Genomic DNA, 19,013 nt, shown 5'->3' on the forward strand with positions numbered 1-19,013 from the left:
ACTCTCACCTCATTTCTGCCATTACATCCTTATGCAAATCCTTTAGTAATAGTCTTATTTTGTTCCTGTCGTGCTCTACAGTAGACTGAAATATCACTTGCAAAATCTCTTGCATGATCTCCAGAGTTCTGTTTTGGGACTGAGTAGAAGCTTCTCCATATTGTGCCTTATAAAAAAATGAGTCAATGAAGTCAACTATCTGAAGCTCAGTATTGTTTGTATGCAAGGCTTCTTCTTTTATAACAGCAAGATCAGCAATTATATGAAGGAGATCATTTAACAAAACTGAAGTAGCAGAGTGGCTATGAGTCAGTTTTTCTCCACTGAGATGACCATCACCAAACAACATACCAGTGTAGTCTTCCTTAGACTTATTTTGGAAAAGTTCCAGAAAGTCAATAATGTCTTTGACAGCCAGCAGTAGGTCATTTGATGAACTTTCATTAGTCATAAGGAGAATTAGAGCATGTATTATTTTAGTATAATTTTTATTGTTACACTCGCATAGAAAGTTCTTCACAATGCCTTGCATATCTTCAAAATTTCTTAATATAGCATCTACAGATGATGTCTTAAACCACTGTATTAAAACATCAGGAGCCACTGAATAGGACCGTCCAGTTGCTAACTTTAGTAATTGAAACCCTTGGTCTACCGCCACAAGTAACTCTTTAACACTAAAATTCACCAATAAATTTTCTATGCTTGTAACTATAGGAAACCAGAAGTTCTCAAAGTTATCAGATATATTGATATTTTCATTTAAAGCAGATATTATCATGAGCATTGAGTATGTCTGGTTTCCAACAGATGACAGTGTCATTAGAGGCTGAATTACAGAAAGAAAAGAAGTGACAGCATCTGTATTCAGGAGTTGAGAAACTTCACTGGTCATATTCTTAACATTAGTAAGAACACCCTTGAGTGATGTTCTTGAGTGTCTGTTCCAACTTAGGCCACCATAAAGATGTTCCAGAAGATCTTTGGCCATCTCCATTTCTACCACTGAAACACTGCCCAGTATTTCAATGATTTGTAAAGCTACTTGGCTCTTCGGTGTGGAGGAACAATTGATTGTATATGTATTATTCACATGCAGTGGCACAGCATAAAGAGATAGCTCATTCCAAAAATCTAGCAGCTCTTTGAGAACTGAGCCATTTACATGATGGAGCTCAGAAAACTTCAAAAGAATAGAGTTCCATTCTTTGATCTGATGAAAAAAGCAAGTCAGATTGAGAGAAATATCCATCAGAAAGTCTTCCCTAGAGCAAGAGAAACTGTCCTCCAGAGTGATGAGTTTAAGCTCCTTAATGACTTCAATGACTGCATTATAACTAAGAGTAGAATTGCTATGCATAAAGTCACAAGGTTTGACAGTGGGATCATTCTGAGGTGCTGCTGTTGTCAGAGTCCAGCAGAATGCTGCAGAAAAACAATCAGAGACCTCTGCAGGTTTATCAGGTATGTCTGTCAGTGTCTCCAATAACATTAGAAGACCTTCTACTTGATCAGACAACTCCTCATCGGTAAACATTGGCATTTTTTCTTCCTGAGTCAGTATGAAAGCATATATTTCAGTTAGTGCTTCTGTAGTGTTTCCATGGGCTAATCTTTCCATAAGGCTGATGACATCAAAGAAGAGGTTGAACACATCTTCTACATCATAGAGCTCATCCTGTTCAAAAAGTTGGGTTATTTGCCATAAGCCAGTCAGGTTCAAATGACAGGAAATGTTCTCAAACGCATCCCACCAGTCTGTTAAAGTTCCTAACTCAGAGTTCTCAATATAAAAAGGTTTGATATTTTTAAAGAAACTATCTATATTCCTCTGGACTTGTTTGAATCTACTTGTCAGGAACTCAACATCAATGTTTCTCATGTTTTCCACCAAGGCTACCATGTGCTTTAGAAACTCCTTTTCATCTCTTAATGGAATGTCAGTAAAAGTGAGAGACTTGAAAATTTTAAGTGCCTTTCTTACCAGTTCAATATTTAGAGCTGCTGTTTCTTTCAGTTTCTGCGGAAATGTTTTGTTTTCACTCTGCAAGTTTGAGTCAAGTTTTCTAATCACATTTTGAAAGAACTCCATCAGCAAATTGATATTTTTCTCATGTAAGAAAGGTTCAATCTCAATGTCTGAATGAGAGGAGCTGTTTTCTTGAACTTCAGAAGTTCTATTTTTCAGAAGAGTTTGAATTTCTGACAAAAGTTCCACTGATAAATGCTGAATGCGATGAAAAGGATTAAGGAGCATTCTCGAAGTACTGCTAAATCCATGGACTGACTGACTAAAATCAGTCTTATTTGACATATACAATGAGTGCCCCACTAAATCACTGATAACCATTTTCATTTGCCCCCCAGACTTATTTAAAAGTCTAAAAATAAATTCAAGTCTACTAATTTCATCTTTTACATAAAAATCAGGGAGAATAAATTTTAAAGGTTGTGCTATGACATTGAAATAAACATTTACACAAATAACATCAGAAACAGATAGGGAACATTCAGGAAGTATCAAATTAAAAATGAAATTAACAAAGTCCATCACATTCATTAGCTTAGTATCTGTCTCAGTGTTTCCCAGAGACTGCAGAAGAAATAAAAAATGTTTTGCACTTTCAAGGTGGGAAGATGACTTGTATTTTTCACTGAGATTACTTAATCCATGTATCCATCTGTTACAATCCTCTGCTTCATCCAATGTACTATAGAGGTTTAGAAAGGAATTAAGATGAGGTGAAAAATTTGTTTGCAAATAGCTTATGTTTTTCAGACTACTGTTCAAAATTAGTTTGGTAATATTCTGGAAAATGCTGATACAAACTATATATTCGTCTCGAGGTACACTTTTTAAAAAAGCAGTTGTGTGATTTATCTCAGTAAGAATAATTTCAAGTTCCTTTTGTGAGAGCTTGAGAATAGTAGAAAGGGAATTTCCAATGGAAAATACACCAACACCCCTATCTTCACCCTCAGATTCTCCTGAGATGAAAATATCAAGCCAAGAATTCAAAAACTCTCCATTAACAACCTTCAGTATAGATTTCTGCAATTCAGTTATCACGACTCCCATCATTTCTAAAACACTTTCTAAACTGTTACCTTTAAGCAAGCTTGTGACATCAAATGCATTGTTAAATACATTTTGAAGACTAGCAAGGAAAGCCTCAAAATCTTTCCAGTCATTTAAATTGCCACCTTCTTGAAATACAACTTTTAATATTTTCATTGCTTCTCTTGTAGATTCAAGAATATCCATAGCTGTATTATTGCATAGTTGGTCATGAGTTGCATTTAGAAGACTTTGGGAGAGATTTGCCAAATCATTTCTTAGACACACAAAAAAGGTTGAATTCAAATTTAAGATTTTAGATCCTTCTTCAAAAATCTCTGTCCACATTTGAAGCCATGTAAAAGTGCAGTGCAAAGCAGAAGGCACACTTATGTTATCTCCCAGGTTTGTTAGATTAGACAGGACACTGTCCAATGGAAGCAGAAGTAAGTCATAAACCTCTGCTGAATGATCTGCAGAACTAATATTTGCTAGATAAAAATCAGTGCACCCATTATTGACCAGGCACTCCTGAGAGATATCAAGAAACTCAGTCAAATAACAAAAGGCCGCTGTTTGGAGCTCTTCATCTATAAATAAAATTTTAAGGCTGCTCAGAGTGCCATAGACCACTTGCATCTCTTTTTTTCCATTCTGTGCAGCAAACTGGGCCTGAAACTCTGTGTAGTTGTAAAATAATAGTAACTTTTCACACAGAGACTTACTGGTGAGGTTCCAGAGAAGGTCAAAAGTTTCAGACAGAAAATCAAAAACTAGATCCTTATTTTGGAAATCATGCCATACTTGAAAAGATAACATATCTTTTAAAGTCTCATAAAGAAATGTTAACAGAGTGCTATTGTTCTTAATATTTAAGACCAGTTCATCATTCTGATACAGAGAGAAAATTATTGGAACAAGTGAGGTCACACTAGTATTGTTTAACTTTTGGATGTTTTTGAGGAAATCATGCACAATATCTCCTAATTCTTGTACCTTAGACATAAAAGTTGCATTTGAGAGAAATAAAGAGGAGGTATTACTCAGTCCAGGAATTGTGGTGAAAGACACATTGACATGGTCACTAGACAATGATCCAACTTCATAGAGATTTCTTAGGAAGTTTTCACTTAAATGTTTTAAATGGTTCAAAGCAGTAACATTTAAATCTGACCAGTCAGTCAGGATATTTTGTAGCGATACCATACTTCTACTATGGAGTTTATTTTCTGTAATGGAAGATACAATTCTAGACAAGTTCTCAATTACCTCCTCCTCTTCCACTTGACTCATATGAGAAAGCCTAAAACCAAGTTCAGAGAAGAAAATTTCAACTATATGCCACAAAACTTCTGTCTTCTTTTTTGACCAGAACCTCTGAAGAGGCTGGAATTCTTTTTGTAGCTCATTATGGAGTTCAGCAACTGCAAGTGAGAAATTGGTGACAGAATCCTCCCCCTGAGCAAAATTTTTCATCCATATTATTATATTATTCAAGGCATTTTCAATTAGAGACTGTTTTGAAGAAGCTGAGAAATCAAACATTATAATTTCTTCTATGACTTCTACAAGATGAAAAAGATGATCTGTTTCCTTTTCACCAGAAATCCTTAAGTTTTCTTCTCTCTTCAAAAACTCTTTGAAAGAAGTCAAAGTCCTGAAAAATTAATTATAAGTTTTTTTCTTGTTAGTTACCTAATAGACAGACAGGAATTGGTTACATATATAATTTATAATTTTTGAATCTAGGTCTCTTTATTTAACTTGAAGACATTCCAAATATAATTTAAATAGCAGTCACAAATTAACCACCACAAAATGTGAAATAGCACAAACTGACAATTGCTTTGGTTTTCAAAAACGTGAAAAAAATTCATTGAAAACTCACAACTCCATTCAAATCAAAACCTGAATGTAGGCAGCTAGGTCAAGGAAATGTGCATTTAACAGTAATTACAATCAAGCTTGTAAGCCACAAAGAGTCAAACACCTTTGAGTATGTCACATTTTCAGCTGCTGAAAAGAGTAAAGCTTTTATGTTCCACGGACTAATTATTTTACAGAAAGGAATATATCAATGTAATTGATCAAAACCTCTCATTTTCTATGAATGCTGAAGAATTTTTTGTTTTCCCATAATTATTGAATGCTAAAATATTCCTATTGACTGGCTGATACCTGAACAATGCTATTTTAATACCTACCAAAAAAACCCCCAAACATGAAATCATAGTGAAAATTAGAATGCTCCAACAGACATTTCCATTATTCTGCGTATTTATCAAAAGAAAAACCATTTACTAGCTCTGTAAGACTGGTCAAGAGGAGGTGCACAGTGAAAAACAGCCTTCCAATGCAAGGGTCTCAAAGTTAAAGATACCTTATCCTTAAATATATTTTCTTTCTTTCCAGATTCAGGACTCTGCAGTCAAAGAGGTAAAGCACAAAAACATTGTGCAGTGCAAACAAAAAGGTAAAACTGCTGAAAAAATATGGGTTTTTTCTTGTTGTGCAGTCACTATATCATCTACTTTGTAGTTTCATTACAACAGCAGTAGTATAGCAGTTTCCTTCTATAAATAAGAACCGAATTCCAAAATGCACTACTAAATCATTGAATAACTTGACTGCAATCTCTCTCTCATCAGTATATAATGGATTGCGTCTTTCAGAGTTATCCTCAGATGTTGATTTGTATAGCATGAATCATATGTCCTCCAGTGGTAGTGCTTTATATTAACAAGTAGAGTTATTACAAGCAATGGCAAATTGAGGCCAACATTATAGCTCCCAGAAGCAATGCAAGTCATCCAGTGTGCATTTAGAAAGAGGGAAATATCAGATCCTGTGCTGTATACCTTTCTTGAGGCATGCCAATTTTGACAAACGTTAACTCCTTTCATCTACAGCTCAAGTCCTCTGTAGAACCTTCCTCATCAGGAATATTTTAATAGCTTGACAAAACGTATCATTCTAAGTATAGAACTTACAGTCATATCTTCATATAAACTGCTTACATTTGCCTTGAGTGATAAAACAAATGGAGAACTTGGAATAGTAAGAAAAGTTTAAAAACATCAAAAGAAACCATAGCCTCAGGGTGCCCTAGATGAGATTGGAAACTACATACATACAATTAATGCTAAGTGTTTAAAATTCTGTTCTCCATAGCAGGCTTCTGCTACAAGATCTTCTGCACAATTAACATGAGTTTGACTTCTACAATAAAAATCCAAAATGTTTTAGATGCACTGGACTCGCTGTACATAAGAAGCATTACTGAGTCACAGCAACTCTTTATGGGAATTAAACTTTGTTTGCAGAACAAGATAAAGAATTCAGGTCCTAGTTCAAAATGCCCAAATGCTGATTCCTGTGAGTCCTGATCATGTGGTAGCCAGGTCCTCTGCTGAACCTGTAAGTAGCTATACTCTGAAGCACAGACTTAATTTCTTTTTCAGAATGTGTAATCATCAGCACAATGATTTGACTGTATATGAGGTTTTGAATTACAGAATAAAAAACACCACAAAACAGAAATTAATTAAATGCAATGTGAAAATGAATATTCAGGTTGATCTGAACTTCATAAAACAAGTTGCAGAAAGATCAGTATAACTTAACTTACCAATCATGAGATGCAGTATATCCTTCTGAAAAGTAGGCATCTGATTTCTCATTCCATTGCTGGATCAGGGTATTTATGCCTGAAAAAAGTTTCCTGGCTTCCCTTTCATCTAGAAACTGAGATACTAAATCAGCTATTAGTCTTCTAAGTTCCAAAAGGAGATTCTGAGAGAGACTGCTGCTGCTAAGCCATTGCTCAATTACCTGGCAGATTGAATACAAAATAGAACACCTAGTTACAGAATCAAAGCTTTCCTATTCATCCAGTAAACAGAATTTGCATGTCTTTTAAAAAAATCACACAATTAACATTGACAGTAAAATTTCTCCCTAACAACCATCTAGACTCTGAAATTGCTGACCTTACAAAGGTTGATTTTCAATACAGTTTTGACTGACCTGCAAATTGGTAATGGTTGTTCATACAGAGAACTGACCTCCTATGTATTGGTGTCCCTGTCCAAAGACCCAAGAACTGTAAAAAGATGACCTGAGTCTGAAACCAACCAAAAGCTGACCTCCACAGTCTCAGACTTCCTATACCAGAATTCTGCCTATACTACCAACACAATGGAAGCCAGCAACCCTGACATTTTTGGGGGTCCATCTCACAAAGAGATGGCAAAGGAGCCTGCATGCTCCCTTTGTGTAGCCCAGAATAAGATACCAAGGCCTGGCCAAACCTCCTGACTGCTCTCCTATCTTCCATCATTACCTTTTTTTTTTTTTTAATGCCAAGTGGATATAACAGATTTACTCTAAGTGAAGTCCAGTTCCCTCAGAAAATTCACAGTGACCAGTAGCTTACAGTACTTCAAGTTACCATCATAAGAATGTCAACTCTTGCTAAGAGTTTTGAAATCATGGCTGAAATTATTACTGGATTTTCCTACATAGGAATTAACGCATTAGTTTTGGCAATCACATTAAATTGTTACTTCAAGTCATCATATAGCAGGGAAACCTTTATCAAAGGCTATATTTTTGAGGAAATAAACAGGAAACTCTACCTGCTTTCTTTAGACTATATTGCAAAACTCTCCAGATCAGCTTGATACAGGTTTATATTTTTTAATGGAAAAAAAGCCCCATATTTTAGTATAAAAACAAACATCAGTGTTAAGGTAACTAGGTGTTTTCCTTAGGAAACATCTGAGTGTTTTATCTTTTCCTCCAAGCAACTATACTTATGTCATTATAGAGTCTGTATGCCAAGCTGTTCTGCTAGATCAGAATGCTGTAGTGGAGCTTTACTTTCATCTCTTTCAACCTTCTTTTGCCACTATTGCCAGAGCTAGTGAAGAGGAATTAAAAATAAATTAATTATTCATTAATTATAAGTGGAGGCCTCCAGTCATCTTTTAGTTTTGCCCAACATTCAGTCTCAGGTGGGACAGATCTTGCCTCTGACAGGTCTTTGCAGTGCAGTATATTTCACTATATTCCCTATAAGATTGCAAATATGAATTTCAGTTAATGAGAAAATTTGATTAAGTGGACACATGGTGATAGATTATACTTCCACTGTAATGATTCTTTATAAGGATTACTTCATCTTATTAGCAAGATGATAAAAAGTCATGAAAATAACAGATCTTTTAACTAAGTTACTGCTGACAGCCTACATGCAAAAATTACGGATTCAATCTGTTATCTTATTAAAATGTACCTGTGTATAAAGTCTGAGCTTGCTGACAGCATGAACAAGATACAGTTTGGCCTCATGCCGTGCAGAAATGCAGCCCTGTCCATTATTCTCTTTGTTTGCTTCATCTTCTGGCACACTGGACAGAGCAGAGCATACAAACTGCTCCAGTGTCTCTCCTGTGGGAATCTGGCAGGGACATATGAAATTAATGAGTATCTCAAGAGAGCTGCTGAGTGTTATCTCTGCTATCAACTTACTTATCTAGCAAAAATAAGAATATCACATAGCCTTCTTCAGTGAGAACAAAACCCCCTCATATTCTGGGGGTATATACTTCAAAGTTCTCCACATGCAGCAAACTGTTGTACAAAATACCAGTGGCCCCATAAAATAGGCAGAATGAGGAGACTTTTATATGCAAGGAATTTTCACCATGTAGCTACACCTGTGTTGCTACTTCTACAGTAATTTGCAGACTTGTGCTGAACTAACTTGACTATGATACAGTACACCTACAGTAGAATAACTATATTGGAACAACTTTACAAATATAAAAATTATGGATATAAAAAGCATTTAATACAATTATACATCTCAACCAAAGACTACATGCAGCAGAGTAGTTTTAAATTGAAGTAGGTGTGTTCCAACAGAGTGGCCAAGAGAACAGAATTTTTTCCCCATGGACTGATTTTTAAATTCTGTGATGAAATATTTATTATTCCCAATCATATAAATATTATTAAAGCATACAAAAATAGTTCCATACATTTTAATTATTATTATCATTGTCATTCTGAGGTACTTCATCCTAACTCCTTTCAATTTTGACCAGAGAATTTATAAAAATTTTCACAGATGTTTTGACACCAAACAAAATGGGGCATTAGATGCAGAATTGAAGTGCTCCAAACAGACATCACCCAGACTTCCACCTTTCCCTTCATACTTTTTGATGGTCTTCAATGCTCTAACACAAGGACAAAATATTAAGATATTAGCTTAAATAGCTAGTAAGTGAGTAGCCTGGAATTTCACAGTCAATCATGGCTACCAAGCTGCAATTGAATTCAGTTCAGTTGATCAAATAAGCCATCACTGATATTTCATTTAAAGGCCATTCAAAAGTCAAGGAATTTTTATAATTTATTCTTTTGTTTAAATCTACTGTTTTTACAGTAAGCTCTTTTGGAATATAACTCTAAGATCTACCTTTCAAAGAACAAACAGATTTAACATAAATATTAACATGTTTTACTAGAAAAAACTGCAGACTTAAGTAGAATTGCAAAAGAAGTTTCAAGATTTCTGCAGTTCAAAAGCCAGACCACCACAACAGTTCACTTTGGTCTAGAAGATAGGTTAGAAACTCCTCTCTGAGGAAAGAGATTTTCTTCTAAATATGATACATAATCAGTATATTTGATTAAAGCCCACTGAGCAATAAGCAGATAAATCTTCTTGATTAAGCCCCACTGAGACAATTCAGTCAAGTATATTCATATCAAGACTGCACAACTGAGAAGAAAAGATTTTTTATATGCTTTAATTTACGCACAGAAGACACAGGTATTCTTTGTTCAGCAAACCAGATGAAAAATGCAACTAGCCAAGGTAATCCTGGTAGATTCAAATCTAGAATTTAGTTTGAAAGCTTAGTGGAGCAACCTTCAGAATTCTCTACAGGATTGGGTAATAAACCTGGGACTCTGCCATACTCAGCTGTGACTTTAGAGACGTATAAATTCATTAATGTAAACAACTAGATCTATCAGTGTCTTCACGTGTAGAAATTTCAGCTGAAGCTAAATACATTTCTTTTGATGGGAATGAAGCCAGGATACTTAACAGTCTTGTAGCTGCTTCACAATTCTAAGATATGAGCACAGCTTCTGAAAGGCATGTAAAACCCCTTCAGGGTACAAATAAAACAAAATATTAAAGAGAAGGACACCAAAATTTTCAACCAATTTACCTTTGTTAATTGTGCTGTATAACTTAGCAGCTTCTCAACATGAGGACCGTCAAAACCAAACCTGGATTCAAGTTCTGCTTTCACCGCAAGTGGATTCCACAAAACATCTCCAAAAGAAAGATTGTATTGAAAACCTGAAAGAAAGGAAATCTTCTATTTACATAATTCCTTCTTTTTGCTCATGTTGTTTCTTGATGATTCATACTTGATGAGATTCAAGTACCACGTTCCCAGCTTTTCAGTGGCTTGGGGGCAGAAAGCATGTATCTGAACAGCAATTCCACTAGGATAAAATCCGTGATTGCACTAGTGATAAGGTCACTTAATCTGATGGTATTTCAATAGTTGATATGATGATGGTGAGATGTCCTTGCGCAGTGATTGTCAGCAGACCCGGCAGGGTGCCATTCTAAACTGCACATAGTCATGCAAATGTGTATGTATGGACTGGATATGAATCTTTGCCAAGAAGGAGAGCACCAGGGCAATACCAGAAGTCCCAGAGAATTCAAGTTCATCCTCTGTGCAAGGGCTCCAGCACATCACCCTTATACCACTTCAGCCTTTGTTTTGGCAGGTGAAGCAGGATTTAGACAGCATATTACTCTTAGCCTGACCTTCAATGCTGAGAACACAGCTGCACCTAGAATCTAATTGTGTGCTCCAGTTTGCCAGTGAAACTTGTTCCTGACCTTTTCTTGAGGAGTTATCCTGGGGCCAGCCTACCTTCTCCAATTAAACTCATCTCCCATAGTGAAGCAGCAGTTGGAGATATGTAGCCCTTCAGCTGAGAGCAGAAGTTATGAGAACAGAAGAATGAAGTTTAAAGTAAGCCAGTCATAATGCTTAACATGCATGTCCAAAACAAGAAGCTACCTTTCTATCAAATGGAAGAAATTGTCCTTCGTATTGATTTATTTTTTCTCTGAAATTCACCATTGAAAGACCATTGTAAACATGATGTATTAGACTAATGTGCTTTGTTTACCAAATAGTTGCCAGAGTCTGATAAAATTTAGTTATTAGCACTTTAAAAGCAGATCAATAAAGAAATGAGCTAGTTCAGTTCTTAGACACCAGAAACTGAGCAGAGGATCTGACAGTTACTACTTTTACATATTCCCAGCATGCTAACTAGATACTTCAAAGAAAATCTTCAGCAAATTTCTTACCTTCTAAGCTCCTGTCTTGTACTGATGCAACAGTTAAATTCAGTGCTATTTTCACCACTTCATAGAAATTTTGGCCTAACGGCATCATAGCTAAATCCTTCAATGATGCTAAGGTACTGAAAGAGAAAAATAAAACAAAAATCAATCTCTCTATATACAACCAAAAAACCTGAAAGGACTTGCTAGAAAAAGAGATGGCCTTCAAGCAAGTGAAAAATAAAACACTTTTTTTACTGTTGAAAAAACACTGTTGTTTTATCAAATTAGACTTTTCATGAACAAAACACAAGTTGAGATTTTACACTTAGAGTTTCACTCAACTTTCATTAAGGAAATGTCTCCTAAGAGACTAATGTCCTCTAAAAAAGAGAGAGAGATAGAGAGAGAAAACATGTGAGCATGTCAGAAAAATAGGAGCAAAACCACCACAGTCTCCCAGTTATCCCCACAACAAGGCAGGATCAGCACAGAATACTTAGATTTTACTTCCAGTCAATCTGCAAGGAAACAAAAAGTATTTTTAAAGCAGCAGAACATTTATACTCACAAGAAGTTAAACAAAGCACAATAAGAGAATGCATTGATAAAAATATATCTATTGAATTTCTTACAAGTTCCAGTCTCAGTCAACTTATTTGTGAAACACATTCTTTGTTAATGTAGCCGTAGCTATAATTTACTGCTTAAAGTTTATGTCCAATTTACCAGTTATTTCCTACAGACTTATCCTTTCTCATTATGCAAATAAGAATCCAGTTTTCCAGAGTGGATCAGCAGTTTCCAACATATTCAAGAGAGGAAAAAAAAAAGAAAAAATAACCTGGTCATATAGGTGTGAAAAGTCTCTTTTATGTACCTCTGAGAGACTTAGCAAGCATGGTACAGCTCAGAACATGGGAGATATAAATTTAGGAACCTTCCTGCTGGCTAAATCCTGCCTTAGATAAGAATGTAAGATAGCAATACAAAACTAGCCACAAAGTAAGCTTTAGGGTTTGTGGCTTGCTTTCCAAATTGCATTAGTGATGGAAAATTTGGTCATTGAAGGGCACCAGAGTCTTAAAAAAAACCAAATGAACAAGGCACAAAGACCCATATGTAAACATCTGAGTTGCCTTGTATTAATCACTCACGTAGCCAAGCACCTACACAGCTGTTCATTTACTCCCTTCTCCCACAGGACAGGAAGAAAATAAAAGGAAGGCATAAAGACTCATGGGTCAACCTAGAAGCAGTTTAATAAGTGATGCAAAAGCTGTGTATGCAAGTGACACAAAACCAAAAATTCATTCTCTGCTTTTCATCAACAGCCAGATACTTTCCGGGAACCAGGGTCTCCACATGCCTGGTAGTTGCATGGGAAGACAAACACCATAACCATGAACACTCTTCACTTTTGTCCTCTTGTCACTCTCTCCACGCTAAAGGCTCAGGGTAGAGATTTTTCTACCAAGATTGTATTTACAGATTTATAACTTCACTCAGCACAGTAGCCAATAGTTACTGTAGTCTGTGTATATTGTTGCTGAAGAAGAAAAGAAGTAACCACAAACTTACAATCAAGTTCCTGTTTTATCTCATGAATACTCGGATGCTGGAAGTTGTTTATTTTATTAAGTAGCCAGTAAGAAGAACAAGAATTACCAATAAAATTTTAAAACAGAGGACTTTCAAGAACGTAAAAGTACTTACTTTTGAATAATCTTTAGTAACTGTGCTATGGAAGCTAACTCATTTTCTGTAAAAAAGCTGTTCAGTTCAAGACGAGGGAGTGAATGCAGAAAGTTCCAGAAATATGGTTGCTTGTACAGATTTTCTGCTTTAGAAATCATTTTCTCTGCTTCATTCAAATCCGTCTTAAGGTGAAAAAAAAAACCAATTACATGCAACACTTCCATTAACAGGAAAAAAAAAAATTAAAAAAGCGAGTGCCTCTTATTTCCCCAACCCTCTTGAATTAGAAATCATTTGAAATATTTTTCCTGAGTGGAAACATATCTCTAGCTTTGGTAATATGCCACATCATTTTGGTCGTACTTTGAACTTATGGCAGCTATGTTTCAGATGTGTTTCTTTGCTCTGATGGAAAAAATGGACCTGGGAGAACAGCTAAGGAATCTCTTTCTTTTCAGAAGTAACTTTTCCCCAATGAGAAGGATTGTCTTTTAGATCTCAAGCACAAGGAACTCTTTAGCCCTGCAATGAATTTCTAAGTCTAGGGTATAAAGACCGAGGGACTGCCCAGGACAAGCCATCCTTGCACGGTTTGTAGGGGTCTCAAATAATGATTTATAAAAATTAAAGATTAATTGAGATAAAAATCCTTCTTTTATAGGACTACACAATAAGATGGCTCTGCAAGACAGGGTTTATCACACTTATTTACTATGATGTCTTTGCTTTTCTAAATTAATGTTTCAATAGGGCTTTTTTGAATAATGGTGGCATGAACACAGTTTATACAAAAAAGAAGCTTGTGCATACAAACTCTGTTACTAGTAGTGATTGGTTGCTCTTAACTAAATATTTTCTTGATGTTGAGGAATACATTCTCTCTGTTTTATATTCCCAAAATGAAATTCGATATTGGTATGTCTCCTTTCAGTCAAGTATCTTACGAGCAATTAAAAATGTTACTATAAAAATGCATCTAATTTCAAGCTATAAACTGGAAATCCAGGTTTCATGAAGTAGCTGTTACAGTCAATCAAATATGGAAAGAAAAAATTTTTTAATATTTTTAAAGGAAACCAGTGATCTACAAAAAGGTAGAAAATTGACAGTAATGGAGATCTATTACAGTGTCCATTCAGCCTTCCTTTAGTTGTTAAGAATGCAAGGGTGAAGGTCTAATGCATTAGGGACAAAGCACAAAGACCAAATTCATTTCACATTAACTGCCAAAGAGATTCTGGAAGGAATTATGCTACGTCTTGCACATCTCTCCTTCTTCATCCCCAGGTTGAGTCTGATTGCCCTATTTATTGGATCACAAACCTGAATTCAAAGTAATCCCATCCAAGCAAGAGTCTCATCTCTTCAATCTCACTCAGTCCTTTTTTAAGTTTTGGGTTGGATTTCTATTGTTGTGCTTTTTTTGGTTGGCTCTGCTTGTTTGTTTCTTAAATAATAATGTTTATTATTTAGGATAAGAGTTCCTTGCAAGACATTTTGTAAAATTATTTTATACAGCTGCACATGGTCTGGCAGATGCACTTTTAAATTGCTCCTAATGCATGGTTAGTCTTCAAATAGTTGTGGATTTTAGCTACTAACAACCTAGAGTGGCTTAAACCAGTAATTTAGAATTGACCAAACCTCTATCAAATTTCAAGATGTTATTGTTTCCTTCAACCATATGCCAATTTCTTTTAAGGATAGTTTACTTAAATTTGACAGGACATAAACTTCTAACCATTATAATAAAGATACCTCAAAACCCAGAACTGTAATTTAGAAATAGATTGTAAAGATACTTACAGAAAGAAAAGTGGTGATGTTACGGAGCCCTGTAAAATCAAATATTTTCCTTTACAGAGAGACATTATTAACTTCAGAAGAATCAATATTATAAGCAACAGCAAGCAGTGCAAAAAGGGTATTTCTACAGAAGTAAAGGCATGTGAAGCAACTAATATCCCAGAAAGCTAGTGATCCATTGGATTTTCTGTGCTTCCCAATTCTTATACTATTATCACAAAAACAATTTAAAAGACATTTATTACAATTCACTTTTCAGTGAGGCGAAATCGTCACATCAGTTCTAGATGAATGTACTAGCTGCCAGACAACCAGGCATGAAAATTACCATTTCACCTAAATCTAACTGCTTGAAAAACAGTCAGAAAGACAAGATAGTGTTAGGTCTTAAATGCCCACCTGCTACAGCAGCGATGCTGCACAGTATGGGTGGGAATGGAACAGGAGCATCATACCCTGGTATTTCCAGTTTCCCTGTTTCAATACAAGACTGAAGGTCCCCAAGGATCACCAGGTGTGAGCTACTGAGGTTCTCCATCCCTATACTATTTAGTATAATAGAAATATAGCCTAATAAACTACTTTTCAATACAGTTAGACCAAGTAACCTTGTACTCAGATTATTAATCCTTACCTTTAAGCCTTTCCCCTCACACCATTTTCTTAACTTTCAAGTAATACAAGGGCATAATTTTAGAAAGTTAGCTTTTTTTTCTGATAATTTTGATGGCCACAATGATATTAATGATAAAAGTGTGGGGGGGTTCAGACCAGATAATTAGTTTGCTAATTTTATTTTTAATATAAGAGTATTCTTTTGTTTGACAGTTTACTTGATAGGAAAAGAAATTAATTTTTAGAAAGATTACACCTTACCTGAAAACCTTGAGTTTTCTTCCCACAGTTTTTCTAAAGCCATGGCTTTCTCTGTAGTATCAATAAATTCCTTTGCAAGTTCTTCTATCTCTCTCATGAAGTCTAGATCAGGTCCAGTGACTTTCTCTGGAACACTTTGGGTGCTTGCAGTAGTTTTTGACAGAAAGAAGAGGGATAGGTGAGATAATCACAAACTGAAAGCAAGTAGCTGAAAAATGTGTATACAATCACAGTAGTATTCTGATTTTTTAAACTCTTATGCATTTATAAAGCTTCTATTTAGTTTGATTCATTAGCATGCAAGTTGCTGTAGTGAGTCTCAAAACCTCAGGAAAGAAGGCAATGAAAAATTGCTGAGCTCACTTATACCAGTAACCCAACTCTGATAGCAGCCAAGGACAGACACATACAAAGAAGTCTTTAATGTTTCTGAACACGCTCAGTTTTTCTTCTCTAGTTTGTCATGCTTCCAGGTGATGGTTCTCTGATGAGAAAGTTCAAGCTTTCCTATTGCATCTAAGACAACAGTTTGTTTTTTCCAAATATATACAGCTACCTATAAAAACAGCATCTTATTCTCACTATTGGCTTTTCCCTGATTTTAGATTACAACCATAGTCCTGGTAAATGTTATCTCTGCCACACTACTATCTGGTGGCTAACTTCACAGCACAACAACTTTCTAACAATACTTTCAAATGAAGTCAGATGTCAGAGTCATTTAAACACCTCTTTACAGGACAAAATTACTTAGATTCTCGTAAGACACCATAAACAATTGAATAATTATATTTAGCCACTTACTAGGGAGTTGAATTCTGTATTCTCTTATAGGAAATTCAAATAATTTCAAGAGTTAAATCCTGTCTAGCAAAAATATTGCTATTTTTCATTAGAAGTACTATTAACTGTCACAGAATAACAGAATGGGTAAGGTTGGAAAGGACCACAGTGGGTCATCTGGTCCAACCTCCCTGCTCATGCACATGGCATAGGATTGTGTCCAGTCAGTTCATGAATATCTCCAGTGAGGGAGACTCCACAGCATCTCTGGGTAATCTACTCCAGCACTTGATCACCCACACAGTAAAGGAGTTCTTCCTCATATTCAGGTGGAACTTCTTGTGCCTCAGTTTCTGCCCGTTGCCTCTTGTCCTACCCCACTTACAAAAATATAATAAAGACTTACATTCCTTTCTTGTAAAGCTTGTATGTCAACATTTGCTTTCAGCACAACTTTTACTTACTGAAAGAAAAGACTAATGAGACAGATTCACAAACCAAAGCAAACTATCAGCAACAACTTTCTGATTCTCTCATTTCTCTTTCTTTCTTTTCTTGATCTTCATTTGATCAGAGAACCACAGAAGTGTCTGCAACTTTAGACTAAGGAATATGAGTAAATTTAATCTTAAAACAATCAAGTTCTTAATTGTTTCAGTACAGCTTATTTTTATCTCAACTTGGCTGACAGCCAGTAGGGTTTTGGAAAATAGTTTCAGCATCCTCAAATTTCAGTGGATTAAAGGCAGAACAATTCTTTACCACATTTTTTTCTCTTTTAAATGGAATTTTAAAAAGCAGGTTTCTTCAGTCCAGAAAGTGACTGCACTTTAGCTATTGCTTTTGAAAACTACCATATAAATTCCGACATTACTAACAATCCCACTGCCTGAAATTTTAGACAGTTAAGAACACTGATGTTTGGCAAAGAGCTGGAACATTAACTATATACTGAAAATTTCCTAGTACTCTACTTTTGGAGCATGAACAGGTGGCCAGCACTTGATCAGAATAACAACCAGTCAGAACTTTAAAAAAACAGGACTGTAGCTCGGTTTCCACAGAATTTTCCACAAGTTTTGGTTGAGGGTTTTTTGTGGGGTTTAGGGTAGGGGGAGGTGTGTTGCAGTTTGTTTGTAGGGTTTTTTGTACTCGCTGAACTTAAAATCGACAATTAACTCTCTTAACAAGGTCACTTAATAAGTATTCAGAGAAGTGAAGCATAACAGCAGTATTTCAAACCACATTGTTCTCCCTCCAAACTAGACACAAGCCTCGTATCCCCATCTACAGGTCTCCCTGTATTAGAAGCATTGCAAACAACAATGCTCTGGGGAAAAAAGGCCACCTTACATAGGAACACACAGCTAAACTCAGTGCTGTTTCCAGGGTTGCTGGTGCTGCCAGCCTCCCTGTCAGCAGCAGGAGGCACAGATAGCAGTGACAGGGGAGTTAAAAACTCCCTTCCCCCACCTCCCTTCTTCGATCAATGACTCTGCTGCACATTGGATCTGCAATTCTTGGTTTGATAAAGATCAGGGAAACGAAAAAAACCATCCACTTGGCATCTAATTTTATGCGCTTTAGCCACCTGTTTGAGACATAGCAGAACACAACAGACACAGCGGCTGAACCAACAGTCAGCTGGGCTGTCCTTTCAGTGTTACCAGGCTTGAGGACTAGGAAAACAGGCTACTGCCCTGTGAGAGGTCCCATGGAGTAGGGGAAATCGGACTGGGGAAGATACACAGACTAGGAACATGAAAGAAAACAGGTGGCAGCACTTGGTGGCTCTGAGGAGTTACAGGGTGAAATGCAGGGAAAAGCAAGTTGATGGTGAAACTGGAGAGGGATCTAGGAAACAGTAGGGGGCTGTAGATATCTAGGGTATGGCAGAAGGACCAAACCCCAGGCATAAGAACCGGCTATTACAGAAGAGAAGGATGTGCAGGCTGAAAGACCCATAGAAACACCACACTCCCAAGCACAAGCCTCTCAGCAGGACAAGAGCAGCTGTTAGTGAGCTATTAGCTTCATGGGGATTTACAGGGCAGCAGCGATGTCAGCAGCTGCCATGCCCCTCTTTTGCAGTCATTGCCACAGCTCTTCCTCTGGTTACCCTTGGAGATGACCACAACCCCTTTGGAAGGGGAATTGGCAAAGGGAATGATATTGGTTATCTGTTTTATGAAACAGATGAAAATATTACAGAGATTTTTTTTTCACCATCTCGCCAGAAAGATAAGAAATTAAACTCCAAGACCAGATGCAGGGGCTGTCAAGGCAAACAATTTTCAGAGACTGTGTCAACAAAAATACTTAATTGTTGTACTGCTGCTCTCCCAAAGAGTCTTCAATGTGTGCTTTCTGGAGCAGAAGGCGACATTTACTCTC

General features: G+C 36.2%; 1 protein-coding gene across 1 annotated transcript in view; it reads right to left on the minus strand.

The window, feature by feature from the left end:
• Positions 1-19,013, minus strand: part of ABCA13 (ATP binding cassette subfamily A member 13) — a 172,296-nt gene that overhangs the window by 142,365 nt on the left and 10,918 nt on the right. The window contains exons 4-11 of the mRNA XM_027643860.1: positions 15,837-15,979; positions 14,961-14,989; positions 13,173-13,336; positions 11,481-11,596; positions 10,309-10,442; positions 8,355-8,519; positions 6,687-6,889; positions 9-4,715 (exon numbers count right to left, since the gene is read on the minus strand). Of these exons, the coding sequence (XP_027499661.1) occupies positions 9-4,715; positions 6,687-6,889; positions 8,355-8,519; positions 10,309-10,442; positions 11,481-11,596; positions 13,173-13,336; positions 14,961-14,989; positions 15,837-15,979 (5,661 nt within the window). The remainder of the gene's footprint in view (positions 1-8; positions 4,716-6,686; positions 6,890-8,354; positions 8,520-10,308; positions 10,443-11,480; positions 11,597-13,172; positions 13,337-14,960; positions 14,990-15,836; positions 15,980-19,013) is intronic.

Source organism: Corapipo altera, unplaced genomic scaffold, assembly GCF_003945725.1.
Source record: "Corapipo altera isolate COAL_440 unplaced genomic scaffold, ASM394572v1 24b, whole genome shotgun sequence".
NCBI lineage: Eukaryota > Metazoa > Chordata > Aves > Passeriformes > Pipridae > Corapipo > Corapipo altera.